The sequence below is a fragment of the Panulirus ornatus genome, chromosome 20 (genome assembly GCF_036320965.1).
Source record: "Panulirus ornatus isolate Po-2019 chromosome 20, ASM3632096v1, whole genome shotgun sequence".
NCBI lineage: Eukaryota > Metazoa > Arthropoda > Malacostraca > Decapoda > Palinuridae > Panulirus > Panulirus ornatus.
Window position 1 is genome coordinate 6,354,705 of NC_092243.1, and position 16,864 is coordinate 6,371,568.

At 46.2% G+C, this 16,864-nt stretch overlaps 1 protein-coding gene across 4 annotated transcripts in view; it reads right to left on the reverse strand.

The window, feature by feature from the left end:
* The window catches only part of LOC139755885 (uncharacterized), a 131,967-nt gene that overhangs the window by 14,562 nt on the left and 100,541 nt on the right, over positions 1–16,864 (reverse strand). For 2 of the 4 annotated variants that reach the window (XM_071674590.1, XM_071674588.1), the window contains one exon: positions 10,964–11,005. The exons of the other annotated variants lie outside the window; for them this stretch is intronic. In XM_071674590.1, coding sequence (XP_071530691.1) covers positions 10,964–11,005 — 42 coding nt within the window. The remainder of the gene's footprint in view (positions 1–10,963; positions 11,006–16,864) is intronic. 4 annotated transcript variants of the gene reach the window in all.

Consider the following 16,864-nt stretch of genomic DNA (forward strand, 5'->3'; position numbering starts at 1 on the left):
GTTTCCCAAGGAACATAAACTTCATTAAATTGTTCTTTCAAGCCAAATATTGAGTACTATGATAAAATTGTGCTGTGTGGTCGCCAATGAAACATGGAAATAAGCAAGTTAGAAATATTACAGAAACACTTTAAGGGCAAAATTACAGCGTAAGGAACTACCACAACAGACTGAAAGAACTAGACCTCTGCAGACTAGAAAGAAAAGAGACATATAATGTAATATATGCATAACAACAAATAGATGGCACAAAAAGTAACGTTAAAAATCTGAAAGCATATCAACAAGGATGATACAGAATTATACAGTCGGAAATAATGCCTGGTAACTAACGAAACATATTGGACGCAAATTTACGAGTGTCCCTCTAGAAGACAAGGGATTATTCAGCGCAATACCAGATATAAGAAACTTTAATGGAGTGACCACAAAAACATAAAGATTTAACACATGGCTGAAGTTAATTAATCCCTGCTGAACCTCGAACAGACAACTATTCAAGACGCGTCGAGGTGAAAACCTTATAATTCAACAAACAAAACATGCGGTGAGCGATAAGTGCTACCCCTGACATTTAAGTATAATATTGTCGTTGGTACTCTCTCTCTCTCTCTCTCTCTCTCTCTCTCTCTCTCTCTCCTGAAAATACCAGGCGAAGATTTTGAGGGTCTTCTACCCATGCAGCTTGGGCTGGACCTGGTTGCTGAGCTGGGTCCTTAGCCAATGAAGTACTTTCGATCTGATCTTGGCAGCAAAAGGCAATGTGGCATTGACCATAAACTGCAGTATGGACCTAGCCACTGCAACTTCAAGTAGCGTGGCCCTGACTTTGGGAGTATAAGGCACAGCAAGAGGTAATGTGACCCTGACTTGACAGGAAAAGGCAGTATGACCCTGACAGCGGCAAGTAGTAGTATGGCTCTGACTTTCAATTGCAGGCAGTGTTTCCCTGGCTACAGCAAACACAAACAGTGTGATCAAAACTATGGCAAATATACGTAGTGTGGCCCTCACCAGGGCGGCAACAAACAGGTAATGTGACCCTGGCCATAGCAGCAACAGGTAGTGTAGCCCTGACAGTGGCCGCAACAAAGAAACAGCGCGGCTCCAACCATGTTAGCAACATAAGCAGGAACAGGTATTGTAGCCCTGACTATGGCAAGGATAAGTAATGCGGCCCTGACAACGGCAGCAATATGCAGATTGCCCTGACCATGGCAACAACAGGGAGAGCGGTCTTGGCCATGAGAGCGACATATAATGCGACCTTGACAACATCAGCAATAGGTAATATGGTGTCCGTAGCAGCAACAGTAGTGTGACCCTAATCCTGATGGACATTAAGCGTAACGCTACAACCCTTGTGTATGGTGGCTTCCAGATTATTTACTCCTGTCCTCTCAAGGAATACTGTAGCTCCTTAGTTTGCACATCATCCCAGGAGCATGCGGCTGTTGGTCCCCCTTCCTAAAGATATAGCTCAGACAAATTTTACATTACCACTTTGCGCTGCTGGTCACGGCTAGCGTCGCAGCCACGACCAGCTCCCCCGGCAGCCTAGCCGCCGGCCCACGCCGGATGTCGAACCCTTAAGGAATGTTCCCACGCTTCCCACCCAACTGACGTGCAAGAATAATGTTATATCCTCACCTTGAATCTAGCAGCGCCTCCTGCTACAGTGAGTGACCCATTAAAGTGCATGGCCCCTGACACAGCGATGGTCACTGGCGGTGGTGAGGTACCTACAAGAGTATGTGCGGAGTATCAAGAGCCGCATATCGTCATGACCTAATCTCTGTTTACGATTCAAAACTGTAGGGAATCCCAATGAAATATCACATCATCCATGTCTTAGATTCCTAACTGCATCCTTCAGGCAGCATTCCTGGCTATCCAAAAACTAGTTTCCTGTCGTTGTTTACACACAGAGGCATCGAATATCGCCCGATTGGATGACTGGATTTTTTGTAAGTCACCGATGCTCTTAACTGGTATATACGACGTGTTTCTTGTCTCGCAACTCTTTTCTAAAGACAAACATATCTGTTGTTTTCTTTCCGCACTCGTGATAAAACACGAGAAATGTGCATGATGACAATTCGCAGATGTCCCGACGAGTCGATTCTGCTGCACATGGACTTGTTTTGCATCGTACTGTGCACGCCCGCCAACCTGCTCAAAACACTGACCGAATTCGATGACCAGATAAGTGAGAGTAGCGTACAGCTATCCGTGAAACTTCCCTCATTATATGATATGCTTCATGCGCATCATTCTCTCAAGATGATTCTTGGAAGATGGATGTATACAAGACACATCCCAAGGTCTTTAAAATTTTCGTACTTTGATATAAGGAGAGAATTTTGGCTAGATAACCTTTGGCTATCGATGGTTCATAACTCCAACAACATACCGTACATACAAATAACCATTTTTTTTTCAAGCTTAATACACGGTACGCATTCTTAAAGAACCATGGCTGTTGATAACAGTGTATAGAAAAGGGCCATAAACAGCGAGTATATGTGAACTACGAATTCTTTGGAACACCGTGAGAAGATTCAAATGTTCGACTTATCAAAGTGGTGGTTATAAAGTGATGCTGATGGCTTTGATGACCAAGGCTGTCGTCGATAAGACTAAACATCAACATAATTACCATATAACCAAACATCCAGATTTCAGTCCGCTGCTACTCGCCATTACAAGCTAGGGTGAAGTCGTCAGCCTACTCGAGATTTTCCAGCGTGGTATCGAATCATTTTGTTAATACAATGATCAATCAAGTCTATTTGATACAAAAGTGGCACATGCAGCGATATAGTTAAACGCCTTTGACACCAACTATTGGGAAATATTAATCTCTATGTGCAAGAAGGCATTCTCGCTTGTAGAGGCAACAACGACAAGATTATGGATGCCTCGAAGCACAAGATATTATCAGCAACAAAGCCACGGTCGAGGTGTGGGTAGGGAAGGTTAGCACGTCCCCAGTGGGATGAATTTGGTAAGTAAAGCTAAAGGAATGACTCACAACTTAATGCGTGAAACTATTAAATGAAATCAAGGAAGGACTGGCCCCTAACAAACTCCAAAAGCGCTAGTACTGAACTGGCCACGCCGTCTAGAGAATCTCTGGGACATTAAGTGTCGGTGGTGGACAGCGGGTTAGGAGCGTACCCGTCAAGCTAATGACAACATACAAGGCTTAGGTGCGTCGGAGAATCCGACAACGATCATAACCGTCATTTGCATGAATGCTGATTGTTATCTGTCCCCAGCAGGTTGCAAGAGGTGGTTAAGGGGGTACAAGCCTCGTATTAAGTTCGTGTAGATGATAAAACTTTACACAAATAAAGAACACATATTCTTGTTGTCTTTATACCCTCAGTAAAGAAGGAAGTAAAAATCATCTAAAAGATTTATATCATTTTATATACTTTTTGTATGGAAAATATATTACTGGAAACTAACTGTACTGTCATAGAAATGATCTATTTTGGACACGAATTCACTGTGTACTGATCGCATCAATGCGGTGATAAAAGTCCACAAACTACAGTACCTTGAAAGCAATAACCACATATAGTGTAGTAATGCACATAGGATATGACGCGTCATCAAAGCAATTCTGTTCAATGCTGCATTATAAAGATCTGAAAACCGCCGTGGATGGGTCCTACCGATCTACCATTATTGGTGGATCTACGTAGCGGCCGCTCAGAGATCGCGCTACCTCTCGACATGCTTGCTCTGCTAAGACTGCCAGCAGGTCCATTCCTTTCAATTCTAATACTAAAATTTATGACTGATGAAGAATATCTAAACGCGCTTTACCCTCTAGGCGTACAGTTAACCGTGTAAGTGTTACATTCTTATCCCGATACGCCAAATGCTGATAAAATTTGTCATGATGCCGGGAGGTTTATTATCAAGAACGAAGATTTAGTCTTCTTATGCACAGATTCACCTTTTATAACTCTGACCAACTGTCACTAAAAGCATTAGAGAATCGGAGAAGACGACACAACTAGGCTGTTGGCACTTCATACCGGGTCAAGCTACGTTAGAGTTCCTATGTTAAATGGCTGTGCATCCAGTCCATCGTTCGTCAGTCTTTACCACAAAGGCCTAATGTGTCACTCTCGAAAGTTATGATGACAGAAAAAGATATTCATCTCACTCAAAATACCGAGCAAGGAAAAGTCTCTTCAGTTTATCTGTAGCCAATTACTAACTTCCACCTCTCTATCTCAATAGTTCGGCTTGGCATCTTACCTTACTTTACTTATACGTTACGATGGTTTCGGAGATATTTAACCATCACGGCTGGGTCTGGTACCCCACCTTCCCTTACGTTTACGTTACGACGGCTTCAGAAGGGTACCTATGTTCGGTCTTGGGACCATACTGCCGCGTTGCTCCTCTACCTAGTCTAGATGCTTCCTGAAGGTCGCGACCCGAAGGCCGACGTAGCTAACACCTCCTGCACACAGACGATGAGGTAACCGTCCGGGCCCCTTTTTAAATTCATCCGCTGAACAATCCACAATGTTTCTACAATCACTACATGGGCCCCAACTCTTACTCTCCCATATATTTTCTTCACTGACAGGCAGGGAAGCCTCTCCTTTGCATATACACTACCTAGTTACTAACCCCCTTCTCATCTTCCCCCTACACCCCTAACACCTTTCATCTTCATTCACATGACAATGACGCCCTCTCTCCCCCTCTGCATACTCATTACTCACGAAGAAAAGGAAAACGGAAGAGGTGGAGAGGGAGGAGGGGAGGAAAAGGAAACGCGCAGAGGGTAGACTACGAAGATTATGAGGAAGAAGACCACTGCTTCGAGGCGGAGAAAAGAGTAATAAGAAGACGAGCAGCAGGTATGGGCGTGATACACTGCACTAGAACTTTGTATTGCCGGAGGTCCCTCCCTGCAGCACCAGCGGTACCACATAAGTCAATTTAGCGCGTTGTTGCCGCTCGCTCAACACAGGCAACATCTAGCAACAATGCCATACTTTCCTCTCTGTCAAGTACCCCAGGGAGGTACCACTCAACATAGAACAACTGCAACAATTTCGTTGTCACTGGACTTCTCTTGCTGCATGAATGAAATGCAGTCCAAGGAATATATTGTAATTAACTTTCTGGCCTGGTAATCACCTGAAGATTCGCTTACCCACACGTATTTATGAGTTCGGTTAAGGGGGGTGGGGGTGGACTAACCTAAGTTAACGTAGCCGACAAAAACACTGGGAGGAGTTAAATTTCAAGCGAACCAAGTCCTGTAAATGGTGTAGTATAAGATTACAACCTGTAACCGTGTTACCACCACTTTATTTACGTCCCATGCAAACTGCTGCACACAACGGCTGTAGTTTGGCGTTAACTCCTGACGAAGGCGCTGCCACAGGTGTCATCAGGAGGATAAAACAAGTGTGACTGCAGGAGATCCCAGCGGATGTAACATCCATCCTCATACTACCATCAAAGATTCTTGCCACATCTTCACGCACGTTGCATCCGGTATCCTCCTGAATGTGTGGACAGCTTATAACTATCAATTTACAACAAATCACACTAACGCATTAGTTGCTGGTAAAGTTATGAGAGGTGAGTGAAATGTAGAAGAGTGCGGAGGTCAGGTCAGGATGATATCGCCTCAGCTCACTCCCTCATAATTCCTAAAGACCACATCATAAGGAAACTAATCCCTTTCCGTCTTTCTTAAACACGAATAACAGTGACCACAAGTTAATCCCTTTTCTCTGTGACACTAACACGCGCCCACCACAGAGAAAGAAGAAAAGGAGCAGGAGGCGTTTAGGGGGAACAGGAACACAGGAGGGGCGTTGGGGGCACAGGAGGTGTGTGGTGGCACAGGAGCACGGGAACACTAGAGGGGTGTGGAGATACATACATTAACGGCTGTTTGAGAGGCAGAGCGGAGCGCAGACTCTCTGCTGTAATGCATCTCAGCTCTCATGTTCCTCTCTTGCTGTATACAGACAGTGCCGTCTGCCTCCACTGCTACAGAGTCAGGCTACCCTTACAGTGCGGGAAAGGTCGAACTATCGTGCTTTATGGACCGTACCGTCGTGCTCAAGAGCCGCCGTACCGTCTTGCTGAAAGGGGCATATAGCTGGGAAATGCTAACACAATAATCATGCACATGGCATGGTGCAGTGCAAGATGAGAGGGTCGCCCGTCAACTACTATAAACATCTCTTGAATGACGCGGTCGCTGAGGGCAACAATTCAAACATAAACAAGGAATATACCTAAGCCTGTGCCATGAATAACAGAAGTGGACCAAAAACTGCAAGAAAGTTCTTCACTGACAGGAGGGCAGGTCACATACTTCAGCAGGATACAGGCTGTTTGGGGAGGATATAGCAGGGCTCAGACTGTCTGGGGCGACTATGAAAGGACACAGGCGGTTGGAGAGACTGTGGTAGGACACAGGCCGTCTGGGGTAACTATGACTTGACAAAAGCCGTCTACAGCGACTGTGGCAGGATACAGATCATCTGGGGCGCCTATGGCGGGACACAAGCTGTCTATGGTAGGACACAGGGCATCTAGGGTGACTGTGGCACAACACAGGCTACTTGGAGCGAAAGAGGTAGGACATAGGGGCGAATGTACCTCTAGACAGGTTAACACACACACACTCGTAGTACTTCCCACAGTGGCGTAGGTGTGAGCATATGATCAAAGCGTACTTCCAACGCGTCCTCATCAACCAAAATTACCCTCAGCTTAGCGAGCTATTGAGTAAAACAACATCATTCAAGCTGATTGTTATAAGTGTTTATCGATGTAATGGCCCGCGGATGGAAGAGCAATGTACAGCACAACATGCAGAGTCAGGGAGCCGTTACTTCCCCGCAGCATCGCTAAAGGTTAGATGTGACATGAGGAGGAGGGGGAAATTAAAGGAGGTCGTGGGGAGGAGGAGGAGGAGGTCATGGGGCGAGTGGAGGCGGGTTGGGGTGGCTGGCTGGTGCCCCTGAGGCCAATACTTCGTCAGAGGGTCGACCCCGCGGGACGGCAACATTCCAGCAGAACAGATGCAGTAATGTCAGTGGTAAAGGAACATAGACACATACACAAACACGCAATTCATCTACGATGGAACGGAACAACAGTCACAAGGAATACTTGTGGTCGTAATAATTAGAACGGAACAGAGTTCATCAGATACTTGACAACGACAAAAGATACCCTGGTGTGTACGCAAGAGTCTAGGATTGCGGTGTCGTGAGAAGTGTTCTATGAGAACCTGTCTTCGTCAGGAGCGAAGGGGCGGCCGACCGGCCAACAAGCACAGCTCCAGGCCTGCCTTTCGTTACAGGCTCCACCCCTGCAGGACACCACCAAGAGTAATTACTTACTTACTTAAGGGAACTTAAGACGAAATTTTGCCACAAGGTATGGCCAGCGCAAAGCGTTCACCCCAGGAAAATATATCGTTAAGAATAATGAGTCGTGGCTGTTATCTGTTGTCAAGTGCTGTATGTGTGTGTGTGTGTGTGTGTGTGTGTGTGTGTGTGTGTGTGTGTGATTACTATTCGTGTGTTACTCCGTCTCTTAACCTTGTATATACGTGCCATGTCTTTGCTCTTATCTTTTTGTATACACAGGCAGACACACAAACACCCTAGTCTAGACCAGGTACCCATGTGAAGACCGGCCCTGAGCGAAGGATGATTACCTGAGTTGGATGTGGGCCGCCTACCGCTCCCAGGATTCCTATCTATGCCGGCAGGAACCCAGGAGGGAACGTGTTGACCTATGGTCAACAACGCTAATCAATACATCATGGAAGCCCATGTGTGTGTGTGTGAGAGAGAGAGAGAGAGAGAGAGAGAGAGAGAGAGAGAGAGAGAGAGAGAGAGAGAGAGAGAGAGAGAGAGAGGCGGGGGTTAAGATAATGTTACCGCACAAGTCCAGATGGGCCAGCGGGATGGGACATGGGGTTTCTAGGTCAGGCTGGCGAAGGCCTAACACCAACAGCAACAGCGCCGCCAAAAGGGTTAAGAGGCCGAGCGTGGCAACCATCACTCCTCAAGCCAAGAGGAAGGCAGGGAGAGTGGAATGGGGGGAGGGGGGTGAAGCAGGGCATGGTCGGGGTAGGTAGAAAAGGGAGGAGGCAGTGCAGGGCTGGGAAGGGGGGAGACAGGAAGCAAAGCATGGCAGGGAGACCTGAGGAGCGGGGCGGGTCAGGGGAAGCGAAAGGGACGGAGGCCCGTGGCAAAGCAGGGCGGGGCGGGGCGGGGCTCCACGCTACCAGTCCCAGTACAAGCATCATGGTCTACAGGAAGTCATTAAGCACGAAGATAAATCGGCGGGACAAAGAAGAAGGCGCTAGTCACGCGGCCACTGGATCAAGGCTGCCGTAAGCAGCGGAGTAGCGGACTTCAGGGGCAGGCCTGCGGGTGGGTAGTGATGGGAGACATTGCGGGGCGGAAGGTGGTGGACGGCAGTTACAACGGAGGGAGGTGGTGGGTGGCAGTTACTACGGGGCGGGAGGTGGTGGGCAGCAGTAACTGTGGGGCGGGAGGAGGGTAGGGGTTCCTAAGGACCTTGAGGGAAGTGGAGTTACCCAGCGTAATGGTTATGTAGTTGATGGATCATCTGTGGCACAGTACCGGACACCACACCACCACTACCACACTCAGAGACCCACATCATGTGCATGTACCATCTTGGTGGTGAACACCTTCAGTTATCTATCTCAATTAGGGATAAAAAAAAAAGTATATATATTTTTTCTACACCGTTAAAAGCAATGGGTAGTAACTGTCTTGATGCGCCTACAAGAAAATTACATATTTTAGATCTAGTATGTAGAAACTCTAGAGGTGGACTGTACTCTGGGAATTTTAGTTGAAGATTATCGAGAAATTTGTTAAACACACGGACACTCTTACAAAGAAACGTAACTAATGTGACAAGTTCAGTTAAGTTTTCGCCTGGGGGAGCAAGGCCATAAATACAGAAAACCTTCAGGAGGTAAAAAATATAATAAACATTGAGACAACAAAATACCCACATCATCTGCAAGGTGAGAATAACTTTACCATGTACGGTAGATGTGAGAGTCCTCAGGAGGAATGCAGGTGAAGCAGTGGTGTAAACAAAGAAAAAAGGAATTTTTAAACCGAATGAAGGAAAACGTATAAGATAATGCTGAGGATACCGAGACAAATCTTATGCTTGTGATGAACTCTAATCATATAACTTCAAGAGGGATGAGAACAAAGGAAGATACGCAAGCCAGAGGAGGACTGGCTCCTTTAGTGACACATAACAACGTTTTCCATAAGTAATACCAGCGGGTGGTCTACATAAACAGAAGCAGTAGTAGATGGTCTATATAAACAAGACCACTGGAAGGTATATATAAACATTACATTATGAAAAAAGTAACTATAGTGTTTCTATATACCCATAGGAGTGGAAACGTGCGCCTGACACATCCAGTCTTCAGTCAATGCAACCTAAACGGCTTCGTACTCTTATAGAGTCTACATCTACACAGCGGATTTACCAGTACCTCTGGAATAGCAGACGTGGACGATGCCTTGCACCTAGCCAGTATGGACAGCTTCACATACAATACTTAACCACAACGCCAGCAGTGTTAAATTGGTTTACATATCCAGTGATGAAAAGAGATTATACACTTACTACCCATCTCCCTCGTAAGCAGCGTAACACCCAAATGTCTTACGACAACCACCCTATTATACCCTGTAATTTTACATGAACAAACACCACACTGTCAGCACCAAACTCTCGGAACCACATCAGTACCACACTGCTAGTACCCCATGAGCCACACATCCCATCACCACGACACTGCCGCCACACTGTTATGGATGAAATGTTTGCACATATCTTGTAATGTCTGGCCAGTTATCATATCTGAACTTAACGTGCAAACTGCCGAATCATTCATAGTGTTGCCCATACTATGTCAACACTTTTCCCCACCATGTAACCTACGATATATTTCAATCACTGAGGCCCCCCAGATTCCCTGGACCTTCTGTGCACTCTTGTATCCTCTTTTGCGCCACCACCCACAGAAGTGCCCAAGAAATTAGCCGCAATTGCGGCAAGAATCAAATTACGCCCGGTACACCGTACCGTACATACATGAGCTCCCCTTTGCTCTTAGGGGCACGCCAGGGTAACCATCCTGGTACGGCCCAGTAGTCGTGGTGGGGAGGCAGGCACGCAGGGGGGCAAGGTCAGGCAGGGGTACAGACCCCAGGAGTGGCGGGAGGTAGCAGAGGGGCTGTCATTAACCACTTGGCGATGGACCACTTGCCTAAGAATGTGAGACAGCGTGAGCCAGGCAGACGCTGCCCTCAGCAGCGAGGGTCCGGGAGGGCTGTTGACTGCCCCTCACACTACATCCACGTCCCTTCAGTTCTGACTTGTGGTTTGTTGCGTGTATCTGACTATTCTGCTGCATATATAGGACCATGGTCTGTTCATTCATAACCACACTCTGTTTCAAACACATGGATCTCTTTGGTTCTCCACACACGACCCTATTCTGTACATACATGACCATGTTCTGCTGTACATGTACACGACAACCGTTCTCTACTGTACATACAACTGTAACGACCTCTAACTCGTACGTACGACCCCAGGGTCACACATTCGATTGTTGGCAATGGATATTTTCCTCACCATTGCTCTTGAGCACGACGGTACGACCATGTAACACGACGGCACGACCCTTAGCCACGATATCTGTCCTCTGATCTCTGACCATGAAAGGCCATGTCTAAGGCCAGGTCATTATCATCCCCAAGGTTCGCACCAACATGCTCGAGGATCGTAATGTCGTGCTCACCAGGTTAAGCTTATAAATAAAACTACAGTACTGTATCTCCCACTGGAGTGGAGGGACCGGGGAAGACCTTACCGCAGGTGAGGGTCTGTTGGCTGGCGTGTAAACATACTCTACCTGCGGGAGAAATGAGAGGTGTCACTCACGATTTACAACTGTCACAACGCACACTCATAAACACCCCCTGAACCCCTCTCCCTCCCTCCCACACCCTTGGACAACCACCAGTAAATCACACACACACACACACACACACACACACGCACACACACACGCACACACACACGCACACACACACACACACACACACACACACACGACACACACACACATTAAACGTCGACCACCCGCCTCACAAAAAAGATCCAGGGTCACCGTATAACACAGAGGAGAAGGAGAAGGACGACGAGCAATAAGGGGCAAAAGGAGGAGAATAGCAGAAGAGGCGGGGAAGGTCCAAGAAGTACAGAAGCTGGGGAGAAGCAGCGAGGAGGAGGGGGGAGGAGAAGTGAGGAGCCGCGAGGCAGGTGTGTAGAAGCAAGGAGGAGTAGGAGCAGCCGTGATGAAGGGGGAAGTTTGCAGGGTGAAGATGAGATGCAAGTTAAGTTCGTTTAGTTTAATTGCTCTATCTACCAGTCCCACACGTCACGACGTGGGCAAGACGTCACAGGCACTCTCCAGCAGGAACGGTTGTGAGTTAACATAGGTGAATCGGGAGGAAGTTACAGAGGTGGGCTGAGGGCCTCGTGTATTTAATACATACATACATATACAGCGTAGGATGCGTCAGGACCGATATTGACGGACAACAGAGTAATTCACGAGTCTGGTTACAGAGGTAAGCTGAGGGACCCCACGTACGTATTCATCACGTAGAAAAACATGATCATGATGACACGACCACATATGACAGAGAACCCAGAGGAACTGCAAGGCATATTTCTCAAAGCACTGAGTAACATTCCATTACTGGTTTACAACAGTTGAAAGAGCCGAGACATGGTGTGGAATCTGATAGGAGTAGAGGACATTCCAATGCCTTATGGACGCCTACTCACTTCCTTTTGTCTTGAGCTGCCAAGTTGTTGGGACGTATATACATACAATGGTGATGGGGGCACGTCCATCTCTGTTATGTATGATACACACACATGACCCTCTCGATATCGTGTAAGGAACCATAAGCAAATGCTACTATTTACGAGTTATGGGTCACGTCATCTATACACGGTGGCTGCGGTTTCTGATGTTACACTACTACACAATGTTGAGCAGCTAAGAACATGGCTGATGATGTCTTCTGGTTAACTGGACGTTGTTTACGTTCGTTTCACTCGGTCTCCCAAGGTTTAAACTTAACTACGGGAGAACTGCAGTAAAGTCAACACCACACCACTGAGGTATGAGGAACCTCGCTCGGTTCTGCTTACGTCTGTATTACCTTCCATTCGCTGATGTGGAAAAGCAAAAGTCTATTGCTGGGACAAGGGAGAATCGAGAGGGTGGGAGGGGGAGGGAGGGAGGGGCAAGGGTGAGTCGTTTGAGCCACTTTGTTCCCCCTTAACTACTAGGAATAAAGGTCTTAATAAAAGTCAAGTCTCTGATGGTAGGGAGCGATAGTTCTGTTCTCATGTTTCCACCTCTGGTAGTCATAGGACAGCCCGGGAGGGGGCAGCCTCATGGCATCATTCTGTACAGTTGTCGTGGATGTAGTTCCTGAGTCGCCTGCGCAGCACATTAGACCCTTGGAGATCGCTGTGTCCTTCGTCGTCGCCGCACGTCAACGTTGTCGTACGTTTCTCGTGGAGAGTGGGGAGTCACACACATTAATCTTGGTCATAACTTGAAAACTTTGCTTTAGTTCCTCCTCATGCAACTTCGCACAGTTGTTGCCCACCATATAAAGAACTGAGTCAAAATATCCATAACTTTAATTTGAACTTTGCCTAAGTTTTTACCCATATAAAAAGAACTTAACTTGGAACATGACCTGCTTCATAACTCGAAGAAAATTTCTCATTTGGCCATGGGGCGTAATACAGATGACTTTGATATTTTCAGAAATAAATTTCCAGCCACTGTAATTCCACTTCCAATAACTATCATGCATTGTAAAGGATCACGAAACACCATTCTAGTTTAAGTTAGATATGGCATTCAAGCAAAGCAGTCGGTAACAGATCCAGGTTAGATACGGCGCCCAGCAAGTTAGTTGATAACAGAGTACAGACGGTTTCAGTAATGTGTATACTAATTCCAATCCTTAGGACAACAGGAACTGTCAGAGGTTGAAAGCGGTGGCCAGGGGGGCGCTCCTTCTGCATGCATTTGCTGAATTGAGTCTTTTTGTCTGACCTTCGTATCTACAGCCCTGCCACTACTCGATTACGTTGTTGTGGATGAGGAATGAGACATTATACTTGAACAACCCACCCTCTCTCGGAGACACTGGAAAGTTTCTCAGTTGGATAAATGGCCGTGAAATTTCTGTTCTGAAGTATCATGTGACACCAGATCCCTTGATATTGGTGACCCCAGAGGATGAAGTTCTGAGCCCTGGAGTCCTGGGTTACTAATGGTAGCGGAGACATAGACTCTGGGGGGACTGGTGGTGACGAAGACACAGACTTCCCCCAAGCAACTGGTGGTGGCCGGGGAGAGGGAAGGAGGGGGGATGGGGAGAAACACAGACAGAGAAGAAAGGCGGCAAAGAATGGCTATGGTTCTGAGGAAAGGGATGGATGGATGGAACAATGCCAGGTCCTCTTTGCCTCCCTCCACCACAATGTCCTCGCCTCCCTCACAACCATTCACTCAGCCCTCCGCCCAGACGTCTTCCATCCTCAACGACTCAGTAGTGACACAACACACGTCACAGCTCCCTCAGTTCTTACCCCCCCTCACACCACAGACTCATAACCTCACCAGATAAACATACGCGAGTCTGGAACTCCTGGCCAGACGCAACAGATAACACCAATTTCACATAACACTCACAAAACCGAGTTAAGAAAAAAAATATCTACAAACTTAAACTTTGTTACGTAGTAAATCAACATTACTTTATGGATACTTTACTTAATAAAGGACTAAGATGGAGGACAAGGAACGGGAGACTAAACCAAATTTTTCAGATACGTTTCTGACTGGCTGGTTTTCAGTGAACTGTTAAATCTTGTCTGAACTATAGGATATAATAATAATTCATATATCAAAAAAAAAAAAAATCACGAAGCCATTATATGTTCAGTAGGGCGTGAGAAGGCCACCAACCAATATTTCAAGGTAAGATCTTGGGAGTTCAACCAATGGAATTTCTACATCATAAATTGCTTGAACGTATGCCAAATGATCACCTCGAGGTCTTGTACCTATAATGAGAACATGTGTCTTTACCTATCTGTAAAGTACTGGGGCAGGAGCTCTCTCTCTCTCTCTCTCTCTCTCTCTCTCTCTCTCTCGCTACGCTCGAGTGGCGCCCTAATGATAACGCAGTACGAGCAGAAATATTCACCCACTGCATGACTTCACTGTAATACAAAGACTTTATACATAATCGCGGTAAAAGATAAGATAAGAGGTTATCAAAAACAAAGATCGTGATCTAGCCAGCTTCCCGAGGATCTAGCCATCCTCACAAGGGAAGTCTTTCTCAAATCGTGCTAACATGTTTTCCGTCCAAGTTAATAAAAACTACTTTCAGTGAAAGAATGCTAGTTACTTAACTGTTTTCAATGAATTCTTATCCATCGTAGCCCTCTAGCTTATGAAAAACGTCGTCTGCAATTATCCCAAAATACGTAACAATCATACAGTCTATTTTCTAAACCCTATAGGCATGGGACAATTCAACAACCAACACAGAACATCATTTTATATTCACCATTTACGACATCACACAAACAAGAACTATATTTTCGTACCCGGGTCGCCGGCCCCTCCCATGTCACATGTCATAGTGTCAGATCGAGGGACGGACACCCGAGATTTCAAAGATGTGTACCCAAACGACTCGCCGTCGTGTTCCGTACCCTGGTCGTCACAACCGCAACTTCACACAGCAATATCCATCCTCCTACCCAATGACACAGCGGGTAGGCCGCAGCACCACACGCCACGAGAACACTGCATGCTGTGTTATCACTCTGGTAGTGAAGGTAGCAAGACGCTGTCACTGAGGGACGAGTCTCGGACTGTGAACTTACACTGGGGGAAAATAAGTTGCTAAGTCGCGTTGGTCAGCTACGAATATTCGATATCAAGTCTGTGTCTGTCTCTCTGAAAATACGTAAAACTGATTTCCGTACTACAAGTCTATATCGACATAGTATTTCTATAAATCTTCAGAGTGAGCAGAACTTTAAAGAAAAAGAAAAACTTTTCAGAAACTGAAATGTTCAACAGAGACTCACAAGCCTTAATGATAATCAAGATACATTTCCTTTTCATTCTGACAACTGTAGACACATCTTTCGTTCTGGGTTAAGGCTCAGCGTATTCCTAGCCAAACACGAGCCTCAGGGGTCGGGGTAGGTGGGTGTAAAGTGTGGAATCAGCGGCTACAACGCCACGCTACCAGCAATACCCAACCATGCCTCTGCGCCTCACATTATCAAGGTCGGGAAACAATAACTCCATAAACCTGTCGACCTTTACTCCGTGCCCCCTGGCTGTGGCTGCCTCCCATGGGGTGCACACGGGGGAGGAAGGGAGGGAGAGAAGTGAGGGAGGAGTACACCGCCAACAAAGGCGTAATGACTATCCATTAATTCAAGTCAAGTTTTTGGTTTGTGGCTGCAATCGTAGTAAGGATCGTGTCACTACTGTACTTAGCCGAGGTCCACTGTCAAGTTACTTAAGGCAGTGGCCCACTGTGGAGATACCTAAGTGACATACTGTCGAGAAACATTAGGCAAAGGCTCACAAGGGTTGGGGGGGGTCACTTGGCTCTTCAAAAAGCGTCTGTTGTAGGGTAAACACTGCATCATCTCAGATCTGCTGATACTATTACGTAAACCCAGGACACACTTGCCTCATCCTCGTACTTACATTACTTCAAAACTGAAGGTATAAAGGGGGGAAAAATCTCAGGTATGCCAACATGGTAGGAACTGGCAAAGTGTTTGTAGAAGTGGTGCCAGAGTAGCGCCTCATTACTACACACGAAAGTCTTATATATGAAGGTAATAAGCTGAATTTAATTACTATACCAGTAAGCCTGGTATTCGAGAGAGAGAGAGAGAGAGAGAGAGAGAGAGAGAGAGAGAGAGAGAGAGAGAGCTATTTACTCCTCATTAATTCCGGTGTCTGAGTCCTACTCAGGGAGTCTAGCTTCGTTTTAGAAGTACAGAAGATGACTAATTGTCACCACAATACCTGTGCAAGTTCAGGGAGGTAGAAAACACTAAAAAAACTAGTCACACAGGTTCAGAACAATGCGAATATACAGACAAACAGACGACTGAAGTTGGCAGAAAAACAAAGGACGATCGCTCTTGCATATACCGGGTCTCTCCTAAAAGTACCAACATGTCATCGATTTTTTTTCTTTGTAAAACTGAGCTATCAATTAAACGAAATATAATTGAGAAAGTCTTACAACCAAGTCTAGGATTATGGAGAGTTTCCTGTAGACAAAAGCAATAATGTATACGGAAGCATACATGTACGCACTATACGTGACGTACTGTCTAATAAGAGCATAAATCATGCTATAAACAGATGAATGTCGTCTTAAAATGGAATGGAGGAAATCACTATAGTACATCCCTCCCAACTCGTTGGTCTTAGACTTATCGACAACCCAGATCATTAAGGTCGACGTCATTTTCTTACCACCGATCGGAAAAAAAAACAAAAAACTTGGAACCCCTTCCGATCTTCTACCTCAACCATCCACCAGGTCCTACAGACCCCTCCCTATCTGCTCAATTACTGGACGTACTTTATCACGACGAGGGAAACTCTGGGGAAAGT